We start from the raw sequence: 19800 nt of genomic DNA on the forward strand, positions 1-19800 counted from the left end.
TTTTTTAAGCTGATCCCATCTTAGGAATTCCTGCCAGGTGTTGGAGGTGAGAAGCATTATATTAATTCCTGATAGATGTGCCATCCTTAATTCATGGCAGAATCGTTTACCTTAGTAGAGCTTCTTTAAGTCAAGGAACAGGTGTATCCAGCAATCAGTTTATCTTGCCAAATACCACAACTTTACTGATGTTAGCATGACCTCAGCAGATACACTTTGCTAGGAGGGCTATAAATTTTATAGGACTGCTTACCTCAGCAGGTTTCTTGTCTTCTCTCCTGATAGCCACAATCCAGGGAACATAATAAAACTTTTCCCTTTTTTGTACAAATGCTTTCCCAGAACTAAACAAGTTTTGGTCTTAGAATTAAAAACAAAAATCAAAAGAAAGTACTTGGTCGACTAAATGCTTATGGGGATTATGACAGCTCTGAGTGCATGTATACACAAAATGGGTAAGGAGGGGACCAAGTTGGGTCATTCCATCAAACCTCCCCGCTCAAACAGGGTCAGCCTAGAGCACTTTGCACAGGATTGTATTCAGACTTTTCTGTAGTGTCTCCAGTGAGGGAGACACCACAACCTCTCTGGGCAATCTGTTACAGTGCTCACTCATCTGCACAATAAAGAATTTCTTCCTCATATTCAGGTGGAATTTCCTGTGCATCAGTTTCTGCCCATTACCCCTTTCCTTGTTCCTTGGCACCACCAAGAAGAGCCTGGATCCTTCCTCTTGGCACTCTCCCTTCAGATACTTGTGTACATTGACAAGGTCCCCTCTCAGTTGTCTCTTCTCAAGGCTGAACAGGCCCAGCTCCTTGAATCTTTCGTCAAGAGAGATGCTCCAGTCCCTTAATCATCATTGTTGCTCTCCACTGGACCTGTGTCAGGAGCTCCAAGTCTCTCTTGTACTGAGGAGCCCAGAACTGGACACAGCACTCCAGCTGTGGCCTCACCAGGGCTGAGTAGAGGGGCAGGATCACCCCCCCCCCGACCTGCTGGCAGTGCTCTTCCTAATGCTCCCCAGGACACCATTGGCCTTCCTGGCCACAAGGAAGGGCACACTGCTCGCTCACGGGCAGCTTGTTGTCCACCAGGACCCCCAGGTCCTTCTCCACCGAGCTGCTGCCCAGCACGTCAGCCCCCAGACCTTACCGATGCACGGGGTTATTCTTCCTCAGATGCAGTACCCTGCATTTGCCTTTGTTGAATTTCAGACGGTTCTTCTCTGCCCATCTCTCCAACATGTTGAGGTCCTTCTGAAGGGCTCCACAGCCTTCTGTGATATTGGCCACTCTTTGATGTCATCAGTGAACTTGCTGAGGTGGTATGTTATGTCTTCCATCAAGTCATTGATGAACAAGTTAAACAATACTGTGCCTAGTATTGGACTTTGGGGGACACCACTAGTGACAGGTATCCAGCTAGACCTTCTGCCACCCTTTGGGGTCTGCCATTCAGCCAGTTCTCAATCCACCTCACTGTCCACTCATCCATCCGCACTTCCTGAATTTACCTGTGAGGATATTGTGAGAGATAGTGTCAAAAGTCTTGCTGAAGTCTAGGGAGACAATATCCATTTTCTCCCAGCATCCATCCAGGTAGTTGATTCATCGCAGAAGTCAATCAGGTTCATCAAACATGATTTACCTTTAGTGAATCCATGCTGACTATTCCTGATCACCTTGTCATCCACGTGGATAGAAGTGGTCTCCAGAATGAGGTGCTCCTTCACCTTTCCTGGGATTGAGGTGAGGCTGACTAGCTGGTAGTTTCCCGGGCTCGCCTTCTTGCCCTTTTGAAGTCTGGGGTGACATTTGCTTCCTTCCATTCTTCAGGCACCTCTCCTGATCACCAGGACCTTTCAAAGATGATCATGAGCTAGCTGCCTTGCTATGGTGTCCACCAGCTCTCTCAACAGTTGTGGATGCATCCTGTCAGGGCCCATGGACTTGTGAATGTCAAGTCTGCTTAGGTTTTTTCTAACCCAGTCCTCCTTTACCGGGGGTCAGTCATCTTTACAATACTCCTTTACCCTTCCTGGTCTTCAGACCAGGGTCAGAGATTCCTGAGGAATGGTCTTGTCAGTGAAGACCAATGTGAAGAAGGCATTCAGTAACTCTGTCTTCTCTGCTTCCTGTTTTCATTATAACTTCTGCCTTTCTGAGCATTAGGATCTCTAAAGCCGACACCTTCCCAAGTGATGAAGAATTATTCACAGAACCACTGTATACCCTGAGTTGGAAAGGACCCACAGAGATCGTGAAGTCCAACTCTTACATGAATGGCCCATATAGATATTGGACCCACAACCATGGAATTATTGGTACCATGCTCTAATCATCTGAGCTAATCTCAAGGTCATTGTTCTAGCCTGTGGGAACCTGTTCTGGCAAAGACAGTAATTTACTTCCAGTGGTTGCAAGGAGTATGCACCTCATGTGCTTTCAGATTCATAATGGAGTACTTTCTCTAGGGTATTGGAATTTTTTTTTTTTTTAGGTATATGCTAGCTAAATTTTTTAAAGAATATTTCTTACATAGTTTATTTGTGACAGGAGAGTTTCTCCCCTTTAGATGGCATGTGACCTTTACTTCTGATACCATGGCAGCATGTTCTTTAGGAGATATATGCGTACTTGAAACTAAATGATGCCTAGGCTACTACAAGCAAGGAATTATTTTACTAAACTGTAAGACTGTAGTAAATTTGCAAAAGGGTACAGAAGTACAGGAAAAGTGATTAGTTATCCTCTAATTTCAATGTTCTGTCAGAAGCTAGTTTAAGCCATTTACAGGACCCATGAGGGACTTGAGATGAGTTGATCTGATAAACAGTTCTAGTTTTTTTAAGCTTTTGAAGAACTCGGTTCCAGTAATCATCCCTTTTTTCCTCCCTTTCCTTCCTTTGCTGAAGGTCATCACATTCCCGTTTCCTAGATGAAAGGACGTTACCAGAATCATTACACAACTTCTATGCAAGAAGAATTGGCAGGGTGGTGGCTGATCTGGCCTTTTTTGCGTGGTCTTAAAAATGCAGCTGCATACTGCCAAAAAATCCAGTTACTGGAGAATTTATGCAGTCCTGACAATTTTTCTAGGCCTACAGTTGAGCAGATGTGGACAAAGCTCTAACCTTCAGGAGATGCTTGGGCTTGGAAGGAATTTAGAGGTCCTGTTTTCAGTGCACTGTTTGGGTTGCGAATGGGATTAGCAATGATACCTACTCACTGCTGTTTCCAGCACTGCTTGGTTTGTCTTTGGGGTCCCAGAAAACGTGGTGGAACTGTACTAGCAGTTAACAGCCTGCTACACCAGTGGGTACCAATGGGGCTGAATCAGCAAATGTTGGTAGAGCCGAACACTGGATATATGCTTGTTGCATAATACTGCTAACCCTATTCATTTAGCATGTAGAATCACTCTTCCAAGTGTAGGATTTTATAGTGGAGTAGGAGACTAAATATGTTGAAGTACAGAGAAGAGTACTTGCACTGAATGCAGGGAGAAAGGCAAGCAGAGGACAAGGAGCCTGTGCTCAATTTTTGTTTGATTCCTGGTGCTTTGCTTCACCACAATTACATTTCTCTTCAGATGGCAGTAACATGTGATGAGTAGTGAGCCATTGGGTAGAGATGCCACTGAATATACTTTCAAGTTCTTGGTAATATTATTGTAAGTTTTTAAATAAGTAATAATTTCATTAAATTACTTGATGGCTCTAGAGTGAAATAAAAGCTGATAGACTTTTGAGACCTACAAACCTAAAGAAGGCAACATCTTCCAAATCAGTCAGTTGCTTTTAATAGGTGATTACATCTCTGTAGAGAACTGAAAGACTCGTTCTTGAGACTTGTTTACATCGCAAAGCATTCTTCAATCTATAAGGACAAATCTAGAATCATAGCCTGTTTTTATTGGTAGGAGTTTAGGGAAGACTGTGAAGCAGTTGCCAACTACAAATTAAGATTGCTCTTTAATCTTTAGTCTGGAAGGCTCCCAAGAACATGGAAAAGGGTGTGAATGTATAGAGGGGAAAACCATACAGGTGATGAAATTCCTTCTGCTTCAACACTGTAAACTCCATGCTTCATGGGAACACAGAGAAGATGTATGTATGGCAAAAGCTGCATTCCTTGTCCTGGGAGAGGGGCTGATCACAGCAGCTGTGTATGTTACCTTAGTACTTGTGAAATCTGGTTTGTATTTTGTACAATTGTACATCACTGACCTGACAGATCAGAAATTGTTGCATTTCTGTGTAGGAGATGATGCAGATGCAGCTTTCTCAGAAGATACCAAAATAGCTTTTTTTTCTGCATGTAGTTTGCTGTGGACACTTGTGTATTTATTGATTGGCTCAATATTAGAAATGCAACTAGTGGCTTTTGGCCCACTATTTTTAGTATCTTGCAGTAAGTTTGGTTCTTTCAATTTTATTGAGTTTGTTTCTTCTTCTCAACTTCATTTTGCAGTCTGGATTATTTAAAATTACCAAATAATTGGTCTGAAAACATAAGAGAAAGCTTGGTCTGCAGCAGAGGATCTGATCTGATGTGAATAAATTAAAAATGTAGTTTCATAAGTTCAAGAAGCCTTTGTGTTTTACTGAAATCTTGCTGCTTTTTGGGGAAGAGGAATTAAGCTTCTGGAGAAACTCTGGGGGAGAAAAGATTAAGAAATAATACTGTTAATGAAGAAGAGATGTCTTAAGTGGCAGTCAGTGCTATTAAAAATGCCAGCTTCTATCTACTAATGATGGGCCAAGTTTTGCAAACTTAACAGGTTTCACCTTTTTTTCTTATGCTATGCCTTTGATGGAGTTTTGCTTTTGATTGCCTGGTTGTGGGTGGAATGTCTGATACTCTTGGCACCAAATACTACATAGGTTCTTAAAATTACATTTGTTCTGGCCTCGAGCAGAGCTGTGTGGGTGTTGGATATTTCTTTGAGACCTGGCATTCCTGTTAATCACCTTATGTTATCTACAGCTTTAAAGACGATGAATGTCTAGCAGCCACCTTCACTATGTGGCACAGATCTGCATGCTGTACATTTAATAGTTCTGTTTATGAATCACCTGCCTGGGCAAGGCAGTGTTTGGGTAATCAATTATCCAGAAATATACTTTGTGGACCAGAGACAAGTAAGTCAAGTGTTAATTATTATAGTCTCATCAAAGGTATAGTGCTTAATCTCGTAAGCACATTAGAGTATTAGTTGATCAGAAATGTATTATGATCTGCTTAAGTGAGATGATGTGAACCTTTTTCTGGGCTATACAGGAACATAGTACAGTGTGCTAGGCTAAAATTTAATTAACTGATAAATAGGTTGTTCTATACATATATCTGAACATTAGAAATATTTAAATTGTACTAGCTGTCTAGTGTCCCGTGTACTAATTTTGACAAATATCAAAGAATCCCTACAGAAATGGCTGAATACATGATAAATTGGCTGCTGCCACTTAACTGAAGTGAGCAGGATTATCAGAAGTAATCAGTTTAATTTAAACCCAGCTCATTTTAACTGGAAAAGGTTAGGGAGCAGCCACGTGATAGTTCAGCAAAGAGATCTAAAGAGGAAAGTAGTAATTTACAATAATGCAGATAAGCAGGATAAAACATGGTGAACAACACCAACTGATTCAATAGGTTTTCCATTAATTATTCAAAGTGTAAGCAAACTCTTTTTCAATATGCAGTTACAAGTGAATTCTGAGAAAACTTTGAATCTTGTTTAAATGTGGGTAACTGCCTTTTTTTTGCCAGGTACCTCTTAATTGAAAGAAAACCTGATATAGAAAAACTAGGCAGTGCTTGGACTTGATAGTTGTGCCTTTCTTGGTCTGTTCAGACTTGTCAGAAAATGCTTGATTATTCTTGGTTACATAAAAGAGAAGAAAGTATAAATCCCAATTTGCATTTATTTTTAACGCTTCCATAAGTACAAGCAGGACATTAATGTCTTGTAGTTTAGTTTGAGGGCTTGTATTGCAGTTATGGATGTGACTTACGACAATTGAATTCAGTCTCACCTTCAATTCTTTTCTAGGGAGAGCACGTGTGCAGCAGCTAGCAGAGAACACAAGATATTTTAGGAGACGACTGAAAGAGATGGGCTTTATCATTTATGGAAATGAAGATTCCCCTGTTGTGCCTCTGATGCTGTACATGCCAGCAAAAATTGGGTATGTTTGACAGCAAAACTTTTTACCCATCTTCTGTAAAGCTAGGTTGGTGTAAGAATATGAAGAGTTTTCTAAAGATAAGAAAATATTTGTTTGATTTTTGCTTTTATGATCATTACTGAGTCCTATAAAATATGGAAACTTCTATAAGTGATCTTGAGAAAATCGAGGCTTGTAGCTTGGGGCATCAAGAAAGCACTTCGGGGAAGCAATTTTGCATCTCTGTGTCATGTTTTAAAGGTTGGGTTGTGTGTTGGAATGGAAATTAACATTAAAAGTCACTGGAGGAAGTCTTTCAACTAGCTCCTGGATCAGAAGGAGCCAGCATTTTCATTGATGAACTTTGGAAATTAGAAAAGGAAAAACAGTGGGGATGGGACATGATGGGACACAACAACATGTATTTAATGAATCCCAAGTTTTTAAGAGGTCTAGATATAATCACTCAGGTATTGGTATTGTAAATACTAAAACAACTGTAGCACATAGGTTTATAAATTCTTGCCAATTTGTGGGGTGCTGTGTGGATAATTAAGGCTAAAATTCTACAAAGAGGATACATAAAGTATATACTGAAAATTTTTTCAACATAAGCAAAAACCTGATTTCAAGGATGGCTTGGCTTTGATTGCTACTTTTCAGGGTCTGTATAATGCAGTGCTCAATCAACACTTTCAAATTTGGAAAACATAATTTCATTTTACACTGTACTGAACATCTCTAGTGCTTGACTAGCTGAGGCTTCAGTCTGGCACTTTTTTGAAGCCAGATACCCTTGTTCTTCATCCTTCTCAGTGTAACAGAGTTTTAAAAGGCCTGTTACCTTTTTAGGTGCTGCAGACTACAGGTCCAGCACAGAAAGGCAGCTGTTTCCACTGCCCAGCTTCTCTACCAGTAAATACAATCTTTTCCTTGGAAATGTTCATGGAAATATTTATTAGCTGAGCAGTTGGGCCAGTATCTTACTCAAAATGAGCAAGGAACAGAGAGCTGTGATGAGAGTTGGCCCTTAGGATCTGCATCGGATTTACTTGATCTTTTCTTTGTCTCTTGTAGCCTGTTTTTAAAATAGTTTGAGAGTAATAAATGGATACAAAATGAAGTGTATTGGGATGCACCTATTTATAAGGAAAATAGTTGTGGCAGAAAATATAAAGACCTAGTAAAAGAATGTTATTTTTATATGTCCTTATGAACCTCTTAAGTTCATTGCTACTTCTCACAACAAGGTCTGGTCAAAAAGGATTAACCATTTCCTGTGGCCTGTAGAAACACCCCCAACTGCACTGCCATTACAGATCTAATCGAGATCTTTGTGTCTTTCATTGTATAAGTCACAGCCACTACTTTCTTTAATCTCGTTAAGAATTTGTTTTGTTGAAGATAGTGTGTGACAGTTGCATGATATTTTTACACCTTCCTTAAGCATATTAGGTGTCAGATTAGATTATCTCAGTTTACTGTGGTGATTCAGTGGTTCCCGTGATACTTATAAAGTGGTGCATTCTGTGATACAGTAATGTACTTTAATAAAATTAAATTCATGAAAACAAAACATCTTGAAATTGCAGAAACATCCGTTTTGGGGCATTGCAGCATGAGGGGTTCCTTGTATAGTCAAACTTCTGAGCCAAAATCACTCTTCCCTTTTGGAAAGATTTCCAAGCTTAGGTTACAAATCCATTTAGAAACAGCCTGCTAAAAGACCAGTCTCTGCCACATATAATCTTTCATCTTTGTTAGAACTTAATACACTGAAACCTTTTGAGAACGACCACCTTGGGATTTAATTTAAAAAAGGCTTTTGTGAGCAGGCTTTTCTGCCTCTAAAAAGAAAGCACTGGAAGTTCCAAACTGTGGTGTGACAGCCTTGCTGCAACAAAGGCCTGTGTGGGTTACCATACTGAGTCCTTCATGCTCCTGCTTTGCCACCACTGGAATAACTGTGACGATCTCGTTCTCTCCGCAGCGCATTTGGGCGTGAGATGCTGAAGCGGAACATCGGTGTTGTGGTTGTGGGCTTCCCTGCCACCCCCATCATCGAGTCCAGAGCCAGATTCTGTTTGTCTGCAGCTCATACCAAAGAGATGCTTGATACAGTAAGTGTCTCATCATGTCTTCCTTCTGCTTGTGCCTGCTAATAAACAGATACAACAATTGTCTGGTTTTGTATAGTGGGTCAATGTTTGGTACATGACATAGTTTATCCTAAACTTCAAAGCCCTTTGCAGTAGAGCTGGCAATGACTCCATCTCTTTCCTTGCTTTAACAGTGTAGAATGGCTGCTTAGAGTAAATCTCAGGACTTCTCTTGTTCTATTTTTAAAGGAGACAGTCTCATTCCTGTGAGACAATGTTTTTTACTCTCTTTAAAGGCTATACTTTGCATTGAACTGGTTAGAAGGAAACATTTTGCATCTTCTGCCCCTAGATGCTAGTGGTATGAAAAAAAATAAAAAGGCCTCCAAAGGCCTCTTTTGGAGGAGAACCTCCAAAACATTTATATTCCTCTCAAAAGGAAGCACTTGATTGCTAGTGAGAATTTTTATTCCAGAGATTACTATTGCTGTTCTTGTTTAAAGCTTCAGAGCACTGTATCTTAAATGACCCTGTCCTAGTGAATCTGTACCACATGCAGTGCCTTACTTACTCCTACCAGCACTCGCAGAGGGAATGGAGGTCCCGTCGAAGGAGGCCTGCATCACAGTTAGGACATGCTTCCTTCAAAAAGTAAGGATGATGGTTACTCTCTGACTAACAGAGTTGAAAGAGGATTATATTAATAAGTCTGACTATTCTTACTATGTCTTGGTGTGGTAGCTACATTCAATTTTGAATCTTCTGAATAATCTTTTTTGATGGACGTGTGTACATGGGCTGTCTTAGGCACTGCCAAAGTTTGGCATTGCACATTTTTCCCCACTTTGAGGGTCTGTGACTCAGAATATAAACTAGGTTGAGTCATGAATTTGGACTTCATGAGAGTAGACTCAGTCCTATTCAGAGACCTACTTGAAATAATCCCATGGGATACAGTCTCAAAGAGCAGAGGTGTCTGGGACAGCATATTGATTTTCCCTCCCCACTTCTTCCCTGAAGAATGATCTATCCTGACTTAAAGGAGAGGAAATGTGGTGGGAAGCCTGCATGGATGAACAAACCAACAAAAATATATCATGACAGTGTATAAGAGGTGCAGGCACAGACAGGTGACCAAGGAAGAATAGAGACAGTCTGGAGCATGCAGGGATGGGGTCAGGAAAAACAAAGCCCACCTGGACCTCAGTCTGTCAAAGGACATCAAATGTAGCAGGCAGAGCTTTTATGGGGCATTAATAGCAAGAGAAAGAGTAGAGAAAATGTGGAGGACTGCTGCTGAATGGTACAAGGAATCAGGTGAGAAATGTGTGCAAGAGGTAAGGGTACTCAGTGCCTTTGTTGTCTCAGTCTGCTGGTGAGACTTAGGAATCCTGAGAGTATGCGATTAGTGGAAAAGTATGGAGCAGTAAAGACTTAGCTTTGGTTTGAAGGAGGCTCCAATAAGGGAACATTTAAACAAAATCAACATGCACAAGTCCATGGGACCTGATGAGCTGCATCCACAAGCATTGAGGGAGTTGACTGTCACTGCAAGGCCACTCTTGATTATCATCTTGGTGGCTGGGGGAGGCTCCTGAAGACTGGAAGATAGCCAGTGTCAACTTCTTCTTGAAGAGGGGCAAAAAAGTGTAAGGAACTGCAGGTTGAAAAGCCTTGCCTTTATCTTGAGAAGATTGTGGAGAAAAAAAAATCTTGAAACTATTTTTGAACATTTTGTGGACAAGGTGACTGGGAGTAGTCACTGAGTTAGGAAGGGGAGATCATGCCTCATGTCCAAATATGATCAGGTGCTAACACTTCAATATGTGAACAGCAAATAGGATATCTAACAGATATTTACTAATGTCTTATAAAAAAATAGACTCAACCTTTTCACACTTGACTGCTACAGAACTTATATAAAAATCAACAGCTTAAAATTACAAGCTTTTAAAATTTAATTTCTGTTAAAATAGTAAGGTAGTGTGTGATGTGAGCAGTTTCATAATGTATGTGTAGTGTCATGGAGTAGTATCACCCTGCTGTGTATCTGTGATGCTGTACTTGCTGCTCCTGAGTTGTTTCTGCCTGTGAGAGATTCCCTAACACTCCAACAACAGACTGTTTAAGGAATTCCTGCCCAGCTACTTGACCCGCTACTCTTCCCTTAACTATCTCGATTTAGTTGTTTCTGTTCCAAATAAAGGTTTGGAACCAGTACATTCAGAGCCCTCTCCTTTGCTTCCTTTTGCCCTGTGTACAATAAATAGTATCAGACTTGGCTCAGAGTGTGGTAATAGACCTGAGTTCATTGACACAATGAGGGAGCAGTAACTTCTGGGACAGGTGGGCATGGAGTAGGGATGAATAGATAAGAGATGGAAGGAAGGAAAATAAAGAAAACTGAAGTCTCTGAAATAATACTGCTGCAAATTGAGCTAAAACTGAAACTGTACAAACTTGATGTGCAGGCACTACCTGAGCAATTGTGCAATTTTACAGTTGGTTAGGTTCTTGGTCTTCTCTTTTAGTGACTAGCTGGGGCCTTTGCCATAATAAGCTGCTTTTGTAGGGTCTGTATAAATACCACATTTGTGCTCTTCCAAAATCTATCTGTAACTTTTATTACTCTGGTTTAAAAACCTCTTTTCCTGTCAATTCTTTCTGCATTTTCCAAAAAATGTTTCAAATTTTGTGCACTTAACATAAGACTCACTGCTAGAGCACCTTTGCAAGTGTTAAATGTACTAAATTGAGGAAATGCTTGTTCAATATATTAGAGCTTGTCTGCTAAGAAAATTAATCCAGAGCAAAATGAGGTGTGAGTTTTGAAGTGAATGAAGAAATCCTGACTTAGCTTAGTATGTGGAGGCTTTTTTCCAAGTTAGCATAACCCCCTTTATGGTTCAAAATAGCTGCATGCTCAGAACCCAGAACATTGGCAAGAGGAGTTAATAAGGAGCAAGTCTTCGTGTCAGTGACTTTGTGCAGTGTTTTCTTGTGATGCAGTGAAAAGGGATTGATTTCAGGCAGCTAATCATTAAGGCAGACCTCAGGTCTAATCCCTCTTGCTAACTGTGGCAACAATATGCAGGAGGAGGAAGAACTAAAATGAATGGACTTGGGGAGAGCTGGCAGACAGCTTCTTTAAGTCACTGAGAGAGGAGACAATTTGGTATCCCATCTATGTATTCATGGATGCTAATTAGGGCTCTTGTATTTTTTTAAGCAAAACTTATTCAGGTTTGAAGCACAGGGAAGAGAAGCTTGTCTTGCAAATAGTAATATTTGTAATGCTTCCTTGTTCTTATTAAATACACCCACATGATGAGGAACAGTTCTTAGTTAAAATTTTAACTGTTTTATGTAAATAAAACTTCCTTGCCTAAAAATATTTGGCTTAGGATCAGAGTGAAGTCCCTTATAACCTGCATTGCTGTGGGCTGTGCTTTCTTTTCAGTGATGAAAATTATATTACACTCTCCTAAAGTCAGAGTACACCAATGCCATTTCCTTTGTAGTCTTTGCTGGTCACATGGTCCTTTTTGTTTTAAATTAATAAAATCCTAAATCTGCATTCAAGAATAACAGTTAACATACTCTTTCAACAGAAATTCAGCTTTAAATTGCTTCCATATGGGATCTTTACTTAAGGCTCTGGCAGACTGTGCCCACACTTTTGTTTTGTTTTGTTTTTACCGAGGTCCAACTTCTGGGTTTGTCGTTCCCCCACATTTTAGAGTGCAGAGGTTTTTGCTGCCAGATACAACAAGCATGAAGGGCCATTGTTTAAAGAAACAAAAACTTGAACTGTCCATCTAGGAAGGGAAAACATGTAGAGCTATTAACCCCCATCTTCCAGCTGTCCTCAAGAGACAAGCATTTGACATAGATTGGAGCATCAGTGTTGAATTAGTGACATTCTGAAGCAATGCTGAATGTACCTATTTCAATAAATTTATAATTCAAGGCAGTGAAGAATGCCAACCGTTGAATTCAAAAAAATCATATTGGACTTGGAAGTGATCTTCCGAATTAATTTTTGTCACTTGCCTATATAAAATAACCAGCATCACGTGCTATCACAGATTTGTCTGCAGCAACTGATTTATTTTGTACTTTGATCTAGGAGTGTTCTGTAGAGAAATGAAGTTTAGGATTTGGCTTTTAATAGACCCTATTGTGTGTGGACCAATGTCTTATCAGAGATTGCAACATAATGAAAGTATGATTAACTGCGCTGGGACTTCCCTCATTTCTTACGCAAGCAGATGTTTGATCTCTGGTAAACTTCATAATATTTGAGTTCAGGTCAAAATGGTGAAAGGCTGTGCTAATTCAGTAGAATGTTCTGGGTCATCAGTTGCTTGAGTGCAGCCTTTGTGGTAACCTCAGTGGGACTTGCTTTCCAAGGAGAAAATGCTTAGGGTCCTACCCAGAATAACTTTTTATTTTTATTTCCTTGAATTGTCTGGCAAAAATCTCCTGTGCCATGTTGTTTATGACACATAGCTTTCATCTGTAGCTGTATATGGACAATGCAAATTAACCAAATGTAGATATAACAAAGGCATCTGTAGAACTTGTTAGCTCACTATTGTAGTTTGTCTTTGCTATTTTGCAGTTTAGAAAATGCAATACATCAGGTTTGGTAACACAAGTTGTTTTCAAACTGAATGATGCATAAGGAGGAGTCAAACCTCAAACAAAATGTACATTTTTTTTCTATTTCAGTTTCATTACCTCCAGGAAGGGAAAAACATTATTCTGTTTTTCTGTCTATGAATACCATGGGGTTTGCTGGATATTATAATTCTGTTCTGGAATTGGAATAGTCAGGTGGATGCATAGGCATTCTCAGTTAAGTGACCAGTGTTGTTTATGTGGTCTCAAAATTTCTGAACACTTAAAAAAAAAAATCCTATACACTTCTGAAGGTACTGGCTTCTAGCACAGTAAAATCTCAAGTAAAATGGCTGTCAGAGTAGTCTGCAGGCATGCGAAAAGGAAGATGTGTGGATAACTTGCATCTGTCTCCTCTGCTGATCTATTGTGGTCTCTTTGTCAGGCTTTAAAAGAAATCAATGAAGTTGGGGACCTTTTGCAACTGAAATATTCCCGTCGCCGTTTGGTACCTCTCTTGGACCGGCCATTTGACGAGACAACATATGAAGAAACAGAAGACTGAACTCCCTCCATGTGCCTCAGTGGGAGGGACACACCCCATGGGACACTCCGTGGCACACAGGCCACAGCATCCGTGAACAACACACTTATGACTGTTTAGTATAAGAGACATTTCCTCACAATACTGAAGTGGCCACATCAGCTCTAAATGGCATTTTGTAAATAGGGAGAGGAGAAAAAAAATCTTTGATTTCTGTGTCTTCAGGGTCTGGCCCTAGAGGTGCTTGGCTTTATTTTTTTCTTACTGCTTTTTTTTTTTTATTTATTTGTCTCAATAAGTTCACAGCAACCAAAGTTGGCTGTGGCTGATTAGTTCAGACTTTGTATGCACCATTAGCCTCCCAAATGCTGGCTGAGATGTTCTGAGCATGTGTGACGCTGGCATGGCAGCATTTTCAGTGTCACTGCTAGGTGTCTGATCTTCCCAATAAGGAATGAGCTGACCTGTTTCTGGAGTCTTCCTAGAGAAACTGTTGATTGCTAACTTTGGCATACTTAACAAGATGGATAATCAACCAAAGTTGTTTTTTTTTCATTTGCAGTTACTTATGTTTAAAACTTGAATTTAGCCTTTTTAAAATAAATGTGTTGTTGACATGTCGCTGACAGGACCATTGTTCCCAAACATTATTTAGTTTCGTAAGCCACAGGCAGAAGGACTTCTGGAACTGTAGCCTCTTTTCCTTCACAGTATGGATACCAGATTGTCTGTTTTGACACTAATTGTCCCTTTGATAGAGGGTAAGTGATGGAGAAGGATTTGTTTTGTTTTGTTTTTAGTACTTCTGTTAAAAAAAAAAGAAAAAATATGGGTTGTGTATGTGTTGCTTTCTCATCTTCAGGTTAGTTTCTCTTGCTTTAGAATTATCATCAAGTCATGAACAAGTCACTAAGTCCTAGTAGGGAGCCTTAGGGTTTTAACAAACTAGAGCAAGTCTCATGCTTAGTCTCAAGACTAAGCCCCCTCAATAAGCAGGCCTGTACAAGGAGTGACTATTTGGAGAACCATCTATTCCATGCAGAGCTGTGAAAGACTGCTGCCCTTGGCTATGCTAACTCACTGTTTCTTCTCATCTGTGAGGTGTTCTTCACTGGCCCTGTTATGCATATGGATAGCTTGAATCTTGTAGTCATACATTATGTTTTGGCTGGCCAGCAAGTCCCCATTGGCAGCTGCATATCTGTAGGTCTTCCCTGAAGAGAGAGAATGTCCTCACAATTGCATTTAGTTTGATGTCTTTATTCTTTTGTACTTCTGTTACTGATCAACACTGCTCAAATGAGTGTTCACTGAGCCAGTTACTGTTTGGAGTTTTTATCTGCAAGTTTCATACTGTCCCTCTGTTTCAAGTAGATGCCTTTGCTCTCATACACCTTGGAACTGGTCTGCTACTTAGTCTTTACATGTTGAATTCTTTCACTGAACAGAATGGATCAACAAAAAGGTACCAAAAGTTTTAAATATGAGTCAATTGCAGTATAGTTTGTTTCTGTATTTTATATTTAGACATACATGATTTCTGCAAAGATAGAAAATGTTAACATTGTGTCAGTTGGGTTGGGCCAGCTCTTCAGTTTGGGTTAGGAAGTTACTTTTTGCAGGTTACTGGGGTTTTAGAAACAGACTGATCATCATAATACTAAAGCAGAGAGCAACTCAAAGCTCTTTGTGTGGTGCTGAAAAAAAAATTCATTCTTTTAAAGTTCTTTAATGTTCACTCTGCAACTAACAGGGAGGGAGTATTTTGGCCACTAGAACCAAGCAATTCTGCAAATACATGTGGTGAGTTAAAGCAGAATTGACTTCTATTTTATAGACTATCTAACTTCATGCATTTATAGATCTTGTAAAATTTTAATATAATGGAACTTCAAAACACTGGTTCATTTTTTTACCATTGAATTTCAGATATTTAATTATATGAGAAGAACTGAAATTGACTGTTTGAGAATAGGTGCAGTTAACTGTTTCTGTCATAGTCCATTCATGTTGGTTGGCTCTTCTTCTGGAGCTGAGTGAGTGCAGAGTCTGAGAAGTCTGTATGTGCAGCTTGGATAGCCATGAAATAGTTTCATGTCTTCAGGCAGAGTTTATAAACAGCAGTTAGCTGAGCTTACTTTCTCACCCATCTTCTGCCCAGGACTAGCTCTTAACATTCCAGCAGATTACCTGCTTTCTGACTTCAAGAAGCTTTACTGATTTTTTTTTTAAATCTTCTGGATTGTACTAGGGAACAAGAGAAGGTTAGTACAGGAAGCCCTGACATCAGCCCTGATCCTATTAACTTGATCATGAAATGGTTTAAGAGCAGACAAAACTGATCAATTTAAAGGCTTGGATCATTTGGTAGCTGTTTTTAAGCATTCACAAATGCACAGTGTGTTTGTCTGCTGTGTAGCAGTTTGGAACCTGTGATGTATTAAGTTAGAAGTAGGTTATCATAGATTCTACAAATGTTGAATCTTAACCTTGTCTCAGAATCAGTTTTAGAGCAGCTTGTCTTTAGAAGGGAGAAAAGCATCTGGGAAGATCTTCATAATATAGATAAATCCTGTGTAATACTTCTGAAATAGTCAGTGTTCAAAAATTACTAGTGTCCATTTGGTTTCTAGTTGCACTTGTTGAGGAAACTGTGTTCAAGCTTCTGCCTTTTAGTATCTTTCTACTGTGTCACACTGTGCATATAACTTTGAATTTTGAGTTGCAAAGGCACTTCAGAAATAATTCTGGCAGTTAGCATTTGAAAAGTGCTTGGTTACATTTCAGCCTTGCCATATCCTTTTTGGAAAGCAAATCCCCCCCCACTCCTCTCTGAGGCCTTTCGTTCAAGAGAACCTGTTTTGCCAAAGTTCGGTAAAAAATTAGGAAACCTGTTGAAACTGCTTCTGAAAAAGTAAGAGTTACAAGTCCAAGATTGCACACTTTTAATTCAGTAATTCACTGAGCTTGAAAGCCAAGAAAACCTTTTTGCATCTACTAAAAAAACTCCAATAAGGGTTTGTGCTAGGCAAACCTACAGCATGTATGCTGTCAAAGTATGCGTAGGATGGATTGCTGCTTTGATATTTATGTACTGACCAGAAATCTGTCTCCTTTTTCTCCTGGCAGTAGAAATGAATGAAAGAACCAATCTTGAGAGATCACAAAGGAAGAAAAGCTGCTTAAGAAATAAAACTTCAGTCCCTGCCAACTTTTCAGAGACATTCTAATTGAAAATGACTCCTGGTATTTCTTAAGAGATGCAAAATTGGAAAGAAAATGAAGGCTGCTTTTGAACAAAGGGTTTTGCTCAGTACTGTATATTGGCTAAACTTACTCATAAATATACAATAGTTACCTTCCCAGTACCTCACTGAAGAACTAAGCAAGCAACTTTTTGCCTCTGTTGAGCAGAGTGAAGAGTTTAGAATCATTACTGTTTTTAAGGCTAATGGCCATATTCTTTCACTCGTAAGAAAATTGAGAAGTTCCTATTACCAAGCATCAGCAAAGAGTGGGAGATCTGCTTCTTGTTAGAAACCGGCTTTCCCAAGTAGATCTTTGTCTTAAGGAACCTGATTCATAGTTTTCCTTTAGTTCTTTGGCAGAGAAGAAACCAGTTTTTTTATGTCAGAATATTCAGGGCCTTCATTTTTGTTTTTCACGCGACACAAACTTTTGTATAGTATGTATATGGTTTATTTAACTCTCTAGTTATATCTTTTCTCTTGTAAGTAGCATCCTTAGTGAACAGTTCTGGTTCTTGAGTTATGGGTGTAGTATGCTTCTGCTTTAGGCAAAGACTCAGGAGTGAGTTGACCAAACATCTGAAGGATGGTCAACATCCATCCTCCTCTTGCTGTTTCCTCTAAGAGTGCAGATATGATTCTCACTATCAGAGCTGCACCTTCACAAAGAACAGGCAAGGGAAGTGTGCCCATAAAATCAGCAGTTCTGTGCTGTGTGGAACAGAGATGGAGAAAAGGGGTAGTCAATCATTGCTTATTTTCAGCTGTACAGAGATCTTTCATGTGTACTTGAACAAGTGTCCCTAAATCAGGAGTGCAGTTTTCAGTGCCTGAATAGACACCCCTCTACAACTTTTCCACACCAAGTAAGTCTTCTCCTTCTGTGCAAATTTTGATTTGTTTTCCTCTGAAAAGCATTGGATTACATGGTTGTTCAGAAGCCATGTTATCCATTCAGGGAGATCATAGGAGAGGTTGGAAGAAAGTATGAGCATGACTCTTCATTTCATCTAAGAGAACACCTTGCAGCACTGGATCTGGAGCACTATGCATGAGCCCCCTTGCTGCATCACAGAGAAGGAAACTTGTGGAAATGTATCCCAATATACAATGCTCAGTCAGAATGTATGTAGTTTATATATATTATTTTTGCAGTTTATATTCAGCCTATAAAACTGTCAAGCATGCTGGGATCTGTGTGGATGGCACCTTCTGCATGGAGATTTGGGGCACCTGAAGTCTGTTCTGTTTTAGCACCAGTGAAGCGCTGAGCTGTTCAGGAATGCTTAGTATGACCCCTCGGCAGGTGCACTGTTGGCTTTGGTGCTGGACCTGACACCCAAGTGGCATAGGACCACTATTTGGAAAAAGCACAAGTCATTTGACCTGCATAACCTGAACCTTTTCTTTTAAAAGAAAAAAAAAATCTCCAGTGCCATTCTGATTGCTCTGTAGTCCTGTAAACATTCCCAGCCTTACAGCTGTTCACCTGTTCAAGGATTCAGATGTAGTACTAGAGCACAAACATAAAAGTGTTTATGTGAAGTATTGTGCTTTATCTTTCACTAAAAAGAGAAGCATTTGTTGCAGACATTGGAGCTGTAGTGCTTTTATCCCCAAATGGGGTTGGGTGAAGCAGATGATGACTGAGGTGTGTGTTGAAGGCCTTAAACTGTGATTCTTGGTATGAAGAATTAAAATTAAGACTGACCTTGAAGAATGCGGTGGATTTTAACCCACGGAAGAATACTCAGTGCTCTTAGTTAAGCAGTATGGACTGCTGTTTTCTTGGGAGGGAGATGGTGCTGTGCAGCTTATGTAGTTCCTGTGTAGTTCCATGGGTAACTTGCTCCTGGGCTGCTGAAAGTGGGAGACTTACTGAGACAGTCATGGACTTCAGAACCAGTGGCAGCTAGCAAATTCATTTCCTCAACGGTAGGTGAACAGGTCTCAGTTGAATATGCCAAGGGTTGGTGCTGTTCCAAAAATACCCGCAGTGAGGTGAAACATGCACCAAACCATGTGACCTTCATAAACATTCTTCTTATTTTTTTTGCCAAAGCTCATCGTATTCAGACAGTATTTCTGCTACCCTCTAATGGTATATTAAGCTTAATGCATCTCTAGCTTCCCAATGTTAACTTCAGCCCCACTTGAGACAGAACTGAGGAATGCTGGAGCCTGAGGCTTTAGGCTAGAAGCCCCAAAGCCAATGGTGGCCCACATTTCCACAAGCCCTGGGCAGAATTACCAAGTCACAGCACTTCATCTTAAATTGCACTGTATTCTTATGCCTCTGTGTTGCTATAATGTACATATATATTGGATTTTTTTGTAGATAAGACATTTTAGATAAAATTTTTAAATGGGCTCCCCCTCAAAATATTTTATGCCAGATGTCTAATTTTTTTTACACTTGTGATTAACATGAATATGGATGCTCTGTGGGCAGGGAAAAAGATAAATGAGTGGTACATTGGCTTTAAAAAGGTAACAATGCATGTTTAAAAAAAAACACCAGAGAAAAAAATGCTTGGGAAAAAAATCATTCAAATATACTCTATGTTCTGCATAATAAAGACTTTAAAAAAACAGTATATCATTATTTTGGCCCTTTTTTTCTTAGTGAGGCTTTTCCCTATTTAGGAGACTGAACTCTCTTTCTCTTCCTTCCCAATTCCTCTCCCACCCATCCCCAAAATAAAATCCTTGAAAAAATTCAACACATGAGTTTTATACTTGAATGACTGGGTAAAACCATAGCCTGTTTGAGAGCTCAGGCATATCATTGTTCCCCTCTAAGCTTGTACTCTAGAGCCAGGAAACCTTGCCTGAGAGATGGATGCTTAGCTGGTTTTTGGCAGTCTCTGGTCCATCGTACAGCAGGAGCTTTGATGTGCAGTCTAGAAAAGCCGCTGCTGTTGTGGAAAGACGCCTGCAGTCGTAGCTGCTGTTCCTGATGTCAGCACTCCCACGATGAGTGCCTGCTCTAGCTCAGTGTTGGCCCCAAAAAGCTGCTGTGCTTGAAAGCTAGGCTGCTACCCTTGGGTGCTGTTAGGAGTGTCAGGCTGCTCCCAGCTGCTGTGCTGCTAATGAGATGTTTGAAAGGGCTTC

The 19800-nt window shown here is 40.0% G+C and overlaps 1 protein-coding gene across 3 annotated transcripts in view; it reads left to right on the forward strand.

Annotated features, from left to right (window-relative positions):
- The window catches only part of SPTLC2 (serine palmitoyltransferase long chain base subunit 2), a 79799-nt gene extending 60516 nt beyond the window's left edge, over window positions 1–19283 (forward strand). For 2 of the 3 annotated variants that reach the window (XM_068192734.1, XM_068192735.1), the window contains exons 10-12: window positions 6058–6193; window positions 8163–8292; window positions 13340–19283. In XM_068192734.1, the coding sequence (XP_068048835.1) occupies window positions 6058–6193; window positions 8163–8292; window positions 13340–13459 (386 nt within the window). In that variant the 3' untranslated portion in view covers window positions 13460–19283. The remainder of the gene's footprint in view (window positions 1–6057; window positions 6194–8162; window positions 8293–13339) is intronic. The other variant, XR_010999895.1, reaches the window with a different exon arrangement.
- Window positions 19284–19800: the final 517 nt, after the last annotated feature.

This window comes from Anomalospiza imberbis, chromosome 6, assembly GCF_031753505.1.
Source record: "Anomalospiza imberbis isolate Cuckoo-Finch-1a 21T00152 chromosome 6, ASM3175350v1, whole genome shotgun sequence".
NCBI lineage: Eukaryota > Metazoa > Chordata > Aves > Passeriformes > Viduidae > Anomalospiza > Anomalospiza imberbis.